This window comes from Physella acuta, unplaced genomic scaffold, assembly GCF_028476545.2.
Source record: "Physella acuta isolate Inbredline_101_S28 unplaced genomic scaffold, ASM2847654v3 ptg001847l, whole genome shotgun sequence".
NCBI lineage: Eukaryota > Metazoa > Mollusca > Gastropoda > Physidae > Physella > Physella acuta.
The window spans coordinates 4,324-19,824 of record NW_026733356.1 but is presented as its reverse complement, the minus strand read 5'-3'; the positions used below and the strand labels follow the sequence as shown (position 1 = coordinate 19,824).

Below are 15,501 nucleotides of genomic sequence, written 5' to 3'. Positions count from 1 at the left end.
CCATCATGAGCCTGACATACAGCTCCACCAAATGTAGCCCCATCATGAGCCTGACATACAGCTCCACCAAATGTAGCCCCATCATGAGCCTAACATACAGCTCCACCAAATGTAGCCCCATCATGAGCCTGACATACAGCTTCACCAAATGTAGCCCCATCATGAGCCTCACATACAGCTCCACCAAATGTAGCCCCATGAGCCTGACATACCAGACAGCTCCACCAAATGTAGCCCCATCATGAGCCTGACATACAGCTCCACCAAATGTAGCCCCATCATGAGCCTGACATACAGCTCCACCAAATGTAGCCCCATGAGCCTGACATACAGCTTCACCAAATGTAGCCCCATGAGCCCGACATACCATACAGCTCCACCAAATGTAGCCCCATGAGCCTGACATACAGCTCCACCAAATGTAGCCCCATGAGCCTGACATACAGCTCCACCAAATGTAGCCCCATCATGAGCCTGACATACAGCTCCACCAAATGTAGCCCCATGAGCCTGACATACAGCTCCACCAAATGTAGCCCCATGAGCCTGACATACAGCTCCACCAAATGTAGCCCCATCATGAGCCTGACATACAGCTCCACCAAATGTAGCCCCATGAGCCTGACATACAGCTCCACCAAATGTAGCCCCATCATGAGCCTGACATACAGCTCCACCAAATGTAGCCCCATCATGAGCCTGACATACAGCTCCACCAAATGTAGCCCCATGAGCCTGACATACAGCTCCACCAAATGTAGCCCCATGAGCCTGACATACAGCTCCACCAAATGTAGCCCCATGAGCCTGACATACCAGACAGCTCCACCAAATGTAGCCCCATGAGCCTGACATACAGCTCCACCAAATGTAGCCCCATGAGCCTGACATACAGCTCCACCAAATGTAGCCCCATCATGAGCCTGACATACAGCTCCACCAAATGTAGCCCCATCATGAGCCTGACATACAGCTCCACCAAATGTAGCCCCATCATAAGCCCGACATACAGCTCCACCAAATGTAGCCCCATCATGAGCCTGACATACAGCTCCACCAAATGTAGCCCCATGAGCCTGACATACAGCTCCACCAAATGTAGCCCCATCATGAGCCTGACATACAGCTCCACCAAATGTAGCCCCATCATGAGCCTGACATACAGCTCCACCAAATGTAGCCCCATGAGCCTGACATACAGCTCCACCAAATGTAGCCCCATCATGAGCCTGACATACAGCTCCACCAAATGTAGCCCCATCATGAGCCTGACATACAGCTCCACCAAATGTAGCCCCATCATGAGCCTGACATACAGCTCCACCAAATGTAGCCCCATCATGAGCCTGACATACAGCTCCACCAAATGTAGCCCCATCATGAGCCTAACATACAGCTCCACCAAATGTAGCCCCATCATGAGCCTGACATACAGCTCCACCAAATGTAGCCCCATCATGAGCCTGACATACAGCTCCACCAAATGTAGCCCCATCATGAGCCTGACGTACAGCTCCACCAAATGTAGCCCCATGAGCCTGACATACAGCTCCACCAAATGTAGCCCCATCATGAGCCTGACATACAGCTCCACCAAATGTAGACCCATCATGAGCCTGACATACAGCTCCACCAAATGTAGCCCCATGAGCCTGACATACAGCTCCACCAAATGTAGCCCCATCATGAGCCTGACGTACAGCTCCACCAAATGTAGCCCCATGAGCCTGACATACAGCTCCACCAAATGTAGACCCATCATGAGCCTGACGTACAGCTCCACCAAATGTAGCCCCATGAGCCTGACATACAGCTCCACCAAATGTAGCCCCATCATGAGCCTAACATACCAGACCTATGAGGCAACGCTCCAACAATAGGGAGCTACATTCCTCAACGTGCAACACTTTTTGGCTGCAAATTAAACCGATGTAGCCAAAAGGGTGGATGTGTGTTTGCAGGGGGGGGGAGAACGACGGGGCGCATACCAAGCGCAGACTCTTGGGGTTTTTTTTTTGGTTTTTTTTTTACTTTACGCTCAGTGAGCCACGTCAAGTTGACCTTGGATTCCCCACCCCTTCCCCATTACCATCATTACCCCCACTCCACCCACTACTTCCGTAAAGTAATTAAAGAGGGGGGGGGTGAGAGAAGTATGTATGACGTCATAACAAGTGCACTGAGTTTTTTATTGTGTTAATTTGCTTAATTATCTTTCAATAAAAGTTAAATTAATTTCTAAAACTGATTTCGTAAACATCGCCTTGAAAAAAAAGGTATTTGAAGAATCCTAGTCCAGCATCCATTGTGATTAATGGTGGTTTATTTTTAACGCGTCGATAAGCCTTTGTTATTTCGTGTTGATTTGGTGTTCATTTAACCTAGTACATTTATAGATAACAGGTAAAAGGGGGTGGTGGATCTCAGTTATTTTTAAACGATTGTGTCATTGTTTCTAAATGGAGGCGGGGCCTTGGTTGTAGTGTCGCAACACTCAAGGGACATAATCAACATGGGACGTAATTTCTCTAGTTATTATTATGGTGTGCCAGCGCATTTATAGCATAAGTTAAATAAAGAGTTATAAAAATATCGCGGAAGTGTTCTTTAAAATTGATTATTGAAGTTTGTTTTTGTTTAAGGTACTTTATCAGCAGTGTCCTTGTTGGGTATTTAAAATAGCCTATAACGCTAGTTTAAACGTACCGGTGAGCAAACTTTGAGTCTAGTTAAACCACTAGCATTAAAATAAGTAGAATAATATAAAGGAGTCATCTACTTACAGTGTTTCTTTCAGACTTTTTTCTCCGGGGTTAAGGGGGGGCGGCACTTGATATATTTGGGAGTGGACGGACGGACACAGGAAAGTATATATGTTGTACACATATTCCATTTCGTTCGAGGGGCGGTAGAGATGCCTAGAAGAAACTGCCTACTTTAATGACGTCCGCATGGAGGGGGGGGGGGGTATCTAAAAAAACGACATTTCTTTTAGGCGTGAGGATTCGGATCAATGTACGAGTCTATTGAATTCAGCATCAACATTTTTGCTCGCTACAACAAACTCAAAAACATTTTACCTGTATGCAAAATATTTACATTTAAATACAGATGTGTTGTTTTTTATTGGTTTGCTTTGAAAACTGGTAAAAAATCTGGTATCTATTTTTATGAAATTAGTACTTCTAGGTTAGCAAGAAATTAAAATAAACAACAATGGAGGTCATGAACCAGAGGTAGCCTTGCGATTTATGATAATAGATATTTAATACTCTGCATCAGTTTTTTTGCTTGATGCAAGGAAGAAATCATTTTAAATAAATCAAGAGCTTATCCTATTTATACATTTGAAATATTGCATTAAACAGACATAACCCTTAAGAGTAATTCACTATACCTATTATTATCAGATTACATATTTCGCAAAATTGATTTGGAAGTAAGTTTTTTGTAGACTACCAAATTTGTAAGTGGTTGTCCAACGTTGTAACAGAGACGTCATAAATTGACCATAATGTGGCCGTCCATAAACTAGGCCGCGCATATGTACTTCATTACAATCTCTACGTTTCAAAACTTCTGAACCAAAGTAAGAACTCCAGGCTCAATGCTAGGTAATCAAGCAAAGGGAAGGAACTTGGGTGATTCTTTGTTTACCTTATGATTCACCTATTCAATCATTTAAATCAGGGGTCTCCAAACTTTTCAGTCCGAGGGCCACATTAACTATCAAATTTCAGTTCGGGGGCCCGTTTCTTCCAGAAATGTCTTTGAATTCTCTGGGCAAAGTTCCTCCGCCATCACCAACAAACGTTTTTTCCTTGGACAAAATGATCTCCGCGGGCCGGATGAGAGGACATCGCGGGCCGCATTCGGCCCGCGGGCCGTAGTTTGGAGACCCCTGATTTAAATAGATACATAAAAAAACATATAAGTAGGCCTGTATGTTTATAGCATGATAAATGTGGGTTGTTGTTTTTTTTTTAGAAAAAAAGAAAGGGGGGGGGGAAATCAATAATGTCCTTAACATGTTAAAAGCCAACCCAGGCTGGCAAAGGGGTCAAGAACTTGATCTAACAAGCAAAGGGGTCAGGAACTTGATCTTACAAGCACAGGGGTCAAGAACTTGATGTTACAAGCAAAGGGGTCGTCGTAGCATGACGTGATTTTATATATATATATATATATATATATATATATATATATATATATATATATATATATATATATACACACTAAAGTATTGCAGAACTACGCAACAATTCCTAACAAGCTCAATAAAATGAAAGTAAGATACCACCAGGTCAGGTAAGTCTCCCCCACCCCCTCACCTTCATGTTATTTGATTGCTTTTACATTCCTTAATGTATTTATTTTTTGCTTTATTGTCACAGAACTATACACTTCAGACCCAGTTTCCAGATAAATGCTAACGGACATAGGTTTTGATGCTGGTGTAGTGTAAGTCTGTGTTTCATTTTTTTTAAACAACAACTTTGAACTGATCCTAACCCGCCTCTAACCCCACCTGGCGCCCGTCCTCAAGTGTGTCGCACACCACGTGACCAGAGAGCCAATCACACAGCTGGTAGATGACTGACGTCATTTGGCTTAAAATACCCCTCGATCTTGCTGAGATTTTCTATTTTTACTAAAAGGGCATTCAAAATGGAATCAAAATCCCAGCTTCTCACCCGGGGATAGTGGGTATACTCTCGTCAACCCCAACCACATAGTCTGAAGGACAAGATTATCGATGGCAGCGGCGTAAGCATGGGGGGGGGAGGGTGTTGGGGGTTAGTTTATTTCCCCCTCCCCACATTCACACCCCCCCACACCTCCCTTAAATTAAAAGCAATCTAAGCTGTTAAATCGACTAATAGAAAAAAATAGATTATATATTTACTATAGACTTTAAAGAGTGTTGAAATCCGCCCCCCGTAAGTTAAGTTTGTAGTTCCCCTAGAGAAAAATGTCTGAAAGAAACACTGATGCCTCATAAAATAGCAAGTACTCATTAGTTATTACACATTATACAAAAACACAAATGTTTCATCTATTGATATATTGTATATATAATATACAGCTATATATAATATTTTATATGTATAACTAGTATGTATATATATATATATATATATGTATATATATATATATGTATATATATATATATATATATATATATATATATATATATATATATATATATATATGTATATATATATATATATATATATATATATGTATATATATATATATATATGTATATATATATGTATATATATATATATGTATATATATATATATATGTATATATATATATATATATATATATATATATATATATATATATATATATATATATATATATATATATATATATATATGTATATATATATATATATATATATATATATATATATATGTATATATATATATATATATATATATATATATATATACAATAAAACAATATTAGTTGCTAGATCTCATTTCCAATCTTACCACCCGCAGGCTACCGTACAGCTTAAACCCCTTAATTTGACTTTTTAAAAATTAATATCAAGGGAGAGAATCACTTTAAAACCTTTTTATCTGTAGCTTTATATTGGTTATTTCCCTTGTATGTTACAAAGAAAATGTTTTTTAACAACGGAGCATTTTCATTTTAGCCTTTATTTTTATTACCACTTTCAAGGTATCTGGTTGGTTGAACGGGTCGGGGAAAAGTTTTTTTTTTAAAGTTCACTACTCAGTCTCAGTTTAGAAAGTAGACTACTACTTGGCCCTAGAGACTTCTTGATATGTGACACCCAAATTAAAAAAAAAAAACTATTTTTCCGAATTGGAATGAAAGTGGGGCCAGAGGTCGGTTCGCTCCCTCTGATGGCATTTTCTGACAATATAATCGGAAACTTTTTTGGCCTAAGTATTTTAAACAAGGTAAACAGAGAGAGAAAAATCTTTCTGAAATTAAGAATGTAAAGATTTTAACAACTATGTTTGCATAGTCACTTATATTATTGTTACCTGGTCATTGCTGGGGCACTTGAATTCTTCTCTTTCTCAGCGCTAACAGGAGCTTCAGGCAACAGTAAGGCGCTTTTTGTCACAATATCAGTCAGGAACTTGAAGAAATTTTTTTATTTTCTGTTGACGTAAAACTGCTTGACTTCTGCGCTAGAGATGGGAAATCAGCCTCAGATCTCCTCTGTGCTGGCAGATTGGCACTGCCAAGGTTGGCACTGATGTCACCATACTGGCACTGATGTCACAAGCTTGGCACGGATGTCACAAGCTTGGCACTGATGTCACTAAACTGGCATTTATATCACAAGAAGCCGTTTTTAAATTTCAATAAGTACTATTTTGTAGTGTAATGGGAGGTAAATTAATCTGCTGTTCAAATATTGAGTTATCTTTCCTGGGCTTTAAATGCACCCGTTGTTTAGAAAAACAAATTTAAAAAACCGCGTAGAATTATTTATTGTGTTTCTCTGTCACTCATTAGTTTCAACGATGTAAAACTTTTTAATGTTATTATGGTTGGATAAATTTGAAAAAAATTTTATAATATAAGATTTTCTTCATGAATATGTAAAAATAAAATTCCTCTCATTAAATCAACTAGGCCTAAATGCCTTAATCAGTGTGCAGTGCATAAATAATTATTTCCCTTTATGTGCCAGTATCCCTTAAAATTTTAATGTTATATACTAAGGTATAAAATTTAAAGGATACCACGGTGTTTAAATATGCCAGAGTTTGTTTTTTTTTTTACTTATACATTCTAACTGCTTGACCATCACAGTGATCAGAGTCAAAAGTTTGCAATTGTTTTTAAATTGGTGTGTGAACAGTTGAACAAATAGAATCACATTCACATAAACCAAAATTCTGTACTTAGTTTTTTAAATGTGGTAAAAACATTTGTACAGCCTGTATAGCTTTAATTGAAAATTAACTATGAATACAAAACCGCTTAATATATTCCTAGAATTGAAATATTGAAACACTGTTAAATTAAAAATTACCACTACCACAATTGTAGGATTTTGAATTGATATGTTTTCTCTAATATTTTTAGTAAGGTGGTACATTTTTTAAGCAACCACTTCAAATTATAAACAGAAATGTGTTTCTTTGACTGCACCATGTAATGTAATTGTTTCAGTATAATAAAGATGTTTTTATATAAAACAGTATATCCTATTCCTATACAACTTTTCATTCATCCAACCATATAGAAAACATGTCAAGAGGGGACGATCTAGAGAATCACAAAGAAGTCGGTTTGTGACTAGGAAAAAAAATTTATTCAAATGAGATGGACGTTTAATAAGAATCATACATTCACAAAATGAAAAAAAAATGTCTTCTAACAGTGGAAATGTGAAGCTCTCTCACACTCCGACAATATGATGCCACCTTAAAATATAAGAAAACAAAAGGAAAAATAAAGGGAGTATCGTCAAATGTCAAACTATCATCTGTCCCCCATTGATGATATATTTCTGTGAAATCAATTGGTTGAGATATACAAATATTTGATTGATAGACTGCAGACAGTATGTGATAATAAATAGGACAACACATTAACTGACAGTTATATTCAACTCCTTCTAATCATATTTTAAAATATTAGTTGCACTGAAGTCCCACAAACTTCAGGTAATATAGTAAAAAAGAAAAGATGTCTAAATGTCTAAACTTACTTTTGAAAGTGGATAGCCCTTCCAAGAGTGATTATAAAAAAGGCTTTTTTCTCTGTTGCTTGTATTTAAACCCCATCAATTTAACTCGTCAAAAAAATTACAATGATTAAAATAAATAAGCATCTACATTAAACTTTACCAGTAATTTATACAATAACTTGGTTTCATTGTTATAAAATTTTGGCTATTTATTTCAATTTTTTTAGTTTGGTCAGTCATTTGAAACGCCCACGTGAGATCAACTTCATATTTTATTATGTAATCTTTAAAAAAAACAATTGTTCTTCTGGAACAGGAATGCAAGTAGTAAAACCTACCCCATGTTTCAAGTAGTAAAACCTACTCAATGTTTCTATTTGAAAAATTGTATGGAAGAAAGTATTCTTCATTTTATTTATGTGGAAAATCGAAAAGTTTAAGCAAATACAGTGGACCAAAGAGAAAACAAAATATGTATTTGTGATTAGATGAAAAAAAACTTGGAAATTTCAGCAGTAATTCAGGATAAAGAGTCATATTAATGACTTGTGTATAAATTATATGCTACAAGATTCTTGTTCTAGATAACTATATATTTTGTGCATGAATTTATTCAGCATTATGATTAGCTCCTCAGTGTGTGTAGATGAATAATGAACCTGTGCAGCCTGATAGTAAAGGTTCACATCCAGGCTCTAGGTATTTGTAGTGTACTTTGTTACATTCACCACTGGCTTTTGTAAAATGTTTATGCAAAGGTTAATTCTTCTTTGTGTCTCTAATAATGTATAGCTTAGTCAGGCAAACACAAATTATTACTATGCTATTTTATTTTCTATGCCCTTTAGATAAATATGAAATGTAGAAATTTTGATGTTACTTTAGCAGAAACAACAGTACAATGATTTACATTGTAATAGCTTTACTTTAAAATAAAACTGCATATTCAAAAGACAAAATATAAAAAAAAAATCCTCATTCAACCTAAATACATGTGCAAACATTACAAAACATGACAATGATGGTATTTTACATAGATACAATACCTTCAAATTACTTGAAAGCTACAACAGAATGCAACCATTGACTAGTTGATTTATAAGAATACAAAGCAGCTCCTGCCACTGTTTATTACAGAATTTATAGTTTCAAGTCTAACACTTAGGTACTATTTGCTGCTTTGATAAACATACACAACAGATTTATTTTAGTACACTTGAAGTTATGAGGTGGAGCAAAAATTATAAAATGCATATTCAAAGTGTGACACTTTCATATCACTTAACTGTAGATTCAACTAAGAGAATGGCAGAATAAATAACTTGGTCCAATGGTCTGAAAAAAATTCATGGCAGCACCTAAAATTAACTGCTGTTGATTGAAATTAGTTTTCATTCTGTTTTGACATTGTGAAAGCAATCCAATTCCCAAGAAAAAAGCTTCAAAGATCAAGTCAATGCGGGATGGAAGGACTCCTTTTCACATGATCTTTAACATAGAATATCATGGTAACACAGAGACCAGAAGCAATCATAAATGCACATCAAGAGAATATAAATTACTAACACCAAAAAAATCAACCAAACGTAGTTTTTTATACAAAATGAATGGAAAAAAAAATGAGTCAACTTGGCAAGTGTTACATACTACAATACAAATGTACAAGTCATTAAAAATGATGATCATGACTTTAATATTGCACATCAGAAAGATCAATCTAGGACAAAATTCATATTGTACATAGAAAAAGAATAATCTCACAACTTCTTACTGAAAATATCAATGTATCAATATGCTTTACAAAATTCTTAAAACAACCTCTTTCTGCTAAATTATAACAACCATCACTGTTTTACTGATTTGATGAGAGTGAGAGTAGAATATATTGATTTTCAGATGATGGTTAGAAACACAACTTTTAAAACATTGGAGAAGTTCAGCAGACGCAGCTCTTTAAGTTTGAATCTCTTTTTGTACACATATTACAATTTTACAATTGTTCCCTGCCATTTCTTTAAATTTTGCCAGTTAAGAAATATTGCACACTTCTAACCCTTTTAATACTTATTACTCTAATAAACAGATATAGTAATTATTTTGAATGCTATTCATTTATAAACACTACAAAATAAAAACATTATACTACCTACTCTTGTGTATTGTAAACTAGAAAATCTCTATAATAATTTTATGTACAAATTAGAGTTTTAAGGGCAGGTTAAACCCCCAAATTGAAATTTAGGTGTTAGGACTTTTTTGAGTGATAAGGGAGTTGTGACTAACATAGTATATGAAAAAAAATCACTAAAAAGTTATGGTTTTGAGAAAATATTTCCCAAAAAGTGTCATTTTTAGGGTAAAATAGCTCTAAATTAGCTCTCATTGAAATCACAATAACACAGCTTCTGTTTGTCAGAATAACACCAATCTTTAATATAGTGTAATACACGCAATTACAAAAAAGATGAACTAAAACAATTAGAAAATAATAAAAAATGGATTTAAGCCAAATTTTTAAAATGTGAGACCTAAAAAATTTCCAAAAAGTAGGGAGTAGACTTAGCTTTTTTTTTTATAAAATGAGAAGTTTCAAAGATATAGAAATTCTTTTAGTTCAACTTTACAAGCAGTGTTTAGTAAACATGTGTGCAAAATTTCAGCTAAATATTTCAAGTAGTTTTTGAGTTATAGTGATTTAACTAGGACAATTTTGTTGAAAAGTAACATTTTGAGAAGAACGCTAAATAGTGAAAAATATACTAAATTTGAAAAAAAAACGAGAAAAAGCGAAAACTATACCAAATAAGTCATTTTTAAAACCTCCCAGTTACATAAATTGCATCTGGAACCACTTACTCAGCAATTAGAACATCTATTTTAGTTAGTTTTTAATTTTTATGTTGCTAAATGTTGCTTAATATAGGTCAATTACGTCATTAGTCTCATTAATTAAAAAATTATAAAAAATACTAGCAATACGAAATTTTGCACAATGATTATACAAAAATGTTCAGAATTGAATGTAGTTTCAGAAACAATAGATTTTCAAAAATCAACATTTCTGACTTAAAAGTGTTTTTTTTGGGGGGGGGGGGGGGGGGTTAACCTGCCCTTAATGCAAATACTTTACCTAGTTAAAACTGATTTTTCCTTTTCTTTTCGTGATTATACTCCAAACACCATTTAAGTATATTACTTATTACAACTGCAATCACAAAAACATTGTTTCTCTCTTTCATACTTCATCAAAACAAATATTCAAACCTTCTTCAAACAAAAACAAGTTTTGACATGGGCACTGCTTACTTTCAGAAAAAATATACTTTTAAAGCATCATATTTAATCTAGATTAGTGTGATTGTTTGTGGAGCGCAAGTCTAGAGCTAGGTGTCAACATTAATCTGCTATATGATGATAGTTGTCATGAGTAATAGTACATTTTAAAAATCTACATCTACAGCAGCTTTTGTTATTTTAAATTAAAATAATTTTCCCCATAGAATGGAAAGTCATGAATATCAATTCTCCCTGCCAGAGATCAAAGGTATGTACATAAATTTGGATCATTTGGATACATGTATGGTTACAATTGAGTTACTTTACCACCACAAAAAATAAACAAGTTTTGTATTCTTTTTTTAAAATTTCTGCTGCACTCAATGCAAGTTTAAAATCACGCTTATTTTGGGAAATGAAATATACACAAGAACAAAAATTTTAAAGTGTTGAGACAGATCTTTAAAAAGTGATATTTAAATGTTGCAGTAGGCCAATTGTAACCAAGTCAATGTGATGTGTAAGATGTAGACACCTGCAACAGTGATGCATTATTCAGAAATGTAATGACACCATTTAAACTTCAAACACCATTTAACTGTAAGCATTGCACTTTTGGTTAAATAGCAAACAAATGAACACAAATTTAATGATAAGCAATAAAATACTGAGCAATGTAAGGTTTTCACTGTGTATTGTGTAGAGATTTTAAAGAAAGCTAATTACTTGTGTCAGGGAATTCTGTTTTTAGTTCAGCATTAAAAAAAAGAGATCTCAAAAAAGTTAACTTGTAAATTAACCTACATCAATACAAGGAAAAAAAAAATTGTCTAATAAAAATGTTGAAAAAATTAAACTAGAAAAAAAAACTTCAATTATAATCTTATTATTAATTATTATAAAAGATACATTTTGATAAATTAGCAATTTTGTTTTAAATTTGCTATGATTACAAATCACACAAACAACATATAAACTTCTACAGATAAATTAAAACTTATTTGTATTACAATGATCCTTTCAACTGACTTTCCAGATATGTGGACACATTTAAAAACTTGACTACAGGGTAGTTTCTTTTAAAAACTTTAGAGATTTTTTAAAACATCAGTTTTAAATATACAATGTCACAACTGTACTGTTGATGAATGTAAACAATCATGGAGATGATGGCAACATTTAGTGTGACAATGCTGGCAATGTGCCGTTACAACAACTAATAAATAAATAACAACAATAATAACAAGAAAATATGATCAAGGTAGGACTATGTAGGACTGATGATGCCTGTTTAGGGCAAAGAAATGTAATGATGATAGTGTGCATATTCACTAGATGCTATGACTGGTACAAAAGATACTGTTTAAGAGATGTGGGGATAGGAAGGGAGTGTGTTTCTTGAAGTCTGTGTTTTCCCAACTGGGCTCGTATTGTCCTCCGACATATATCCATTAGCGGTAGAGGTTCAGCTGGGGGTAAAAATAAAACATTTATCAGTATTTTAAAATTTCTGTTTGTTTAGACAATTTAACACAGTTTTAGTGCAAACAGCATGAATTGTAGAAGATCAACCCAAGTTTTTTTTTATTAAAGTAATTTAATAAATAAAAAATAATTCAGAAATGTTGGCTTTTGTTTACTTTTAAATAAAAGGTTTTCATTTTGCTATTATTAAAAAGGTCAGCAATAAAAATGCTTTATTTTGCTAATAGGTTAGTGATAAACATTTTATTCTATAATAGTCTAACATTTATTTTTTTATTGTTGCATGTGGTTTGAACAATGTAAAAAGCGCACAATGTACCATTCTTTTTTCATTTTTGACAGCTTAAAACAGAATAATGGTAAGAATTAATAGACGGCTTAAACGTTTTACCACCATACTATAATACCTAGTAGCCAAAAATGTATCTAAAACTTGTAACCATAAGGCACTTTTATTTAATGATTTAAATTTATTAAACAACAGGATGCTCAAATATCAAACTTTATAACTACAGAGGTAGTGGCCAAACACGAAATGTTTAAAGATACAAGCCGTCATGAGCATGTTTTGCTTTGAAATATGAGCAAAGTTTGAGATTCAAGGAACCAGATTAGTAGGGAAAAGAAATACCCCAAGAAAGCAATGACACTTTCCTCACTCATTTCTACTATATTATGAAAGTATTGAAAGGGTAGAAGAAACAAACCTTGTATTAATAGGTTTTTCTTAAACATCCTGAAAGTTTGTCTAATCCCCTCCTATGCCAGCCTTTACCATAAGCTTGGATGATTTTATTTCTTTACGTTCTCTATTATTGTGTTTTGATACATTTGTCTTTCATAAAAAGAGGTGAAATTTTGGGGGCTCGAATGGATTAATGGCATTTTAATAAATTTCTTTTGGGGAAAACTGCTTTGACATCTGACAATTTCAGGAAGGGATTCCCTTCAACACAATTAAGTATACATGTCAACTGGTTATGCGCCATTTATGCAGTTGACTCCGATTTCAGCCTGCTTTACTGTTTGGATTAGCTTCCATAGGGTTTGTCCAACCAAGAACAAACTACAAGGAAGTAAGTTTCATTTTGAAGTTTTCTCTCCTAGGAGAGTTGCTCTCTCCAGCTATTTAGCCTCATCGGCTTGAGGATTCTAACTCGAGACCTTTCCATTTAGCAACCATGAGCTTTACCAACAAAGTTATGAACATATTAGATTTGAATCTTGCTGTACCACTGTAAATAATTATACGGTAATACTGATGGATTGTAGAATTCTATTTCACATACAAATACTAATAGGTGAAAGTATTAGTAATTTGATGTATAGCTAATTAAAATTATAGTTTAGTAAGCTTGAGTTTCAAATATATTAGTTTAGACAAATTATAAATAAAAATATTTTTAACATTAAAATGTGTACTTACGGTCAAGACCACCAATGTATTTCATTGTAATTTCACAGTGACCCCAAACAGCACTCACAATTGGGTACAACTTCTTCCCTTTGAGGCCTCTGAAGGCAACACCTAAATACTGTCCATCTACCACAAAACTCAGTGTTCCTTCATCCATATCTAAAACGACTAGAAAACTGTCCGGTACCACAAAATTTTCATCAGCATTCAACAAAGTTGGATATGTGACTCCTGGCGTATTTTTCATGTCATGGTATAGTTTGTTCCTCCCTAAGTCCCACCCCCATGAGTCTTTGTTGCTCCCAACCAAACTTTGATACCCCACACAATGTAAAGGGGCATCACTTGTGGCAACACCCACAACTGCATGAGTGCCCCGCTGACGGGTGCTCCAAAATATTTCCCAGACATGAAGTCCTCTGGTGTATCCGAACCTGCCCCTGATGCAGTCTGTGCTTTGAGCAACTGGGTGTCTGTGGAAAGTCATTTGATCATCGTCTTTTACAAATATATTAAGGGACCTGTCATCCGCATTCCACGCATGTTTGATTTGAACTTCACGTGAGGACGGAGGCATGTCAAGCAAAGCATCTAGCCTGCTGGGTTTTTGAAAATCAGGATTGTACGCAGGTTCACGGTTGATAGCTTTGTATGTTGGCTCTCTGGTGTTGGAGATGGTCTTGATTCCCCCTGAGACTTTCTGCCCCATGTTCATCCTTTGCTCTCGCAGTCCCCCTATGTTGGTTACTGTCTGAACACACACGTACATTCAACACACAGGTACTAAGGAAATTTTTCTAGTTTCAAGCGTGATTTGCAATGAACCATAAAGAATTTTAAAATGTCTATGGTGTACACCACAAAATGAAATATAAATATTATGAACTCCTTTTAATTATATTAACAAATTTTTGCCTTATTTTCATAAAAAGTTATTTATTGAGAAATGGTTAAAAGCATCAAACTTCAGCACTGTTTACAACTAAAACACAACCAGATCTATATTAAAGCAAGTTATTGATGCATTAAATCCAATACCAAGCAACTTGAAGAGTTCTTTTTCAGTTTTTAATGTGCTTCTCAGAAATAATGCCTTCATTGCCTTGGCTAACTTTTAATACATGGATGTTAACGTGTTGATTGTTCCATTCTGAAAAAGATAATTATGTGTTAAAAATTATAGGCAACAAAAAAAGGAATTAAAGGACTACCTTTGTTGGTAATAAAATACATTTAAAAAAAAATATTATTCCTAGCTCTATGAGCATAAAGATCAGAAGTAAGAAGCTAAGATAAATAGACAGTTGTAGAATTACTGATCCCATACAACATTGCATTGACACAGAGTTGTGACATGTATACTATACATGTCTAGGAAAAAAATTACAAGTAGCCTATATATACTCCGTGGGAATAGGCCTTACAAGTCGCAAGTGTTGACGCGATGTGAGTACAGATTTTCAAACAGTCATTAGGACACCCCTTAGGCAAGTATTATGCATAGGTTTAGTATGGGGTAGGTGGGATAAAACACTTTGCAGCACTGGATGAATTTAAAGTGTGCAGTTGATAAAAAATCCAAGTTTCCAGTTGGAAGAACCTAACATAACTTCAATGTGAAAAAAATAG

The 15,501-nt window shown here is 34.6% G+C and overlaps 1 protein-coding gene across 1 annotated transcript; it reads right to left on the bottom strand.

Annotated features, from left to right (window-relative positions):
• Positions 1-10,812: 10,812 nt before the first annotated feature.
• On the bottom strand, positions 10,813-14,850 carry LOC131930788 (SPRY domain-containing SOCS box protein 1). The gene is made up of 2 exons (XM_059287406.1): positions 13,882-14,850; positions 10,813-12,439 (listed from the first exon to the last, which is right to left on the bottom strand). The coding sequence occupies exons 1-2, from the start codon at positions 14,639-14,641 to the stop codon at positions 12,309-12,311; spliced, it is 891 nt and encodes a 296-aa protein (XP_059143389.1). The 5' UTR covers positions 14,642-14,850; the 3' UTR covers positions 10,813-12,308.
• Between the last annotated feature and the right edge of the window lie 651 nt (positions 14,851-15,501).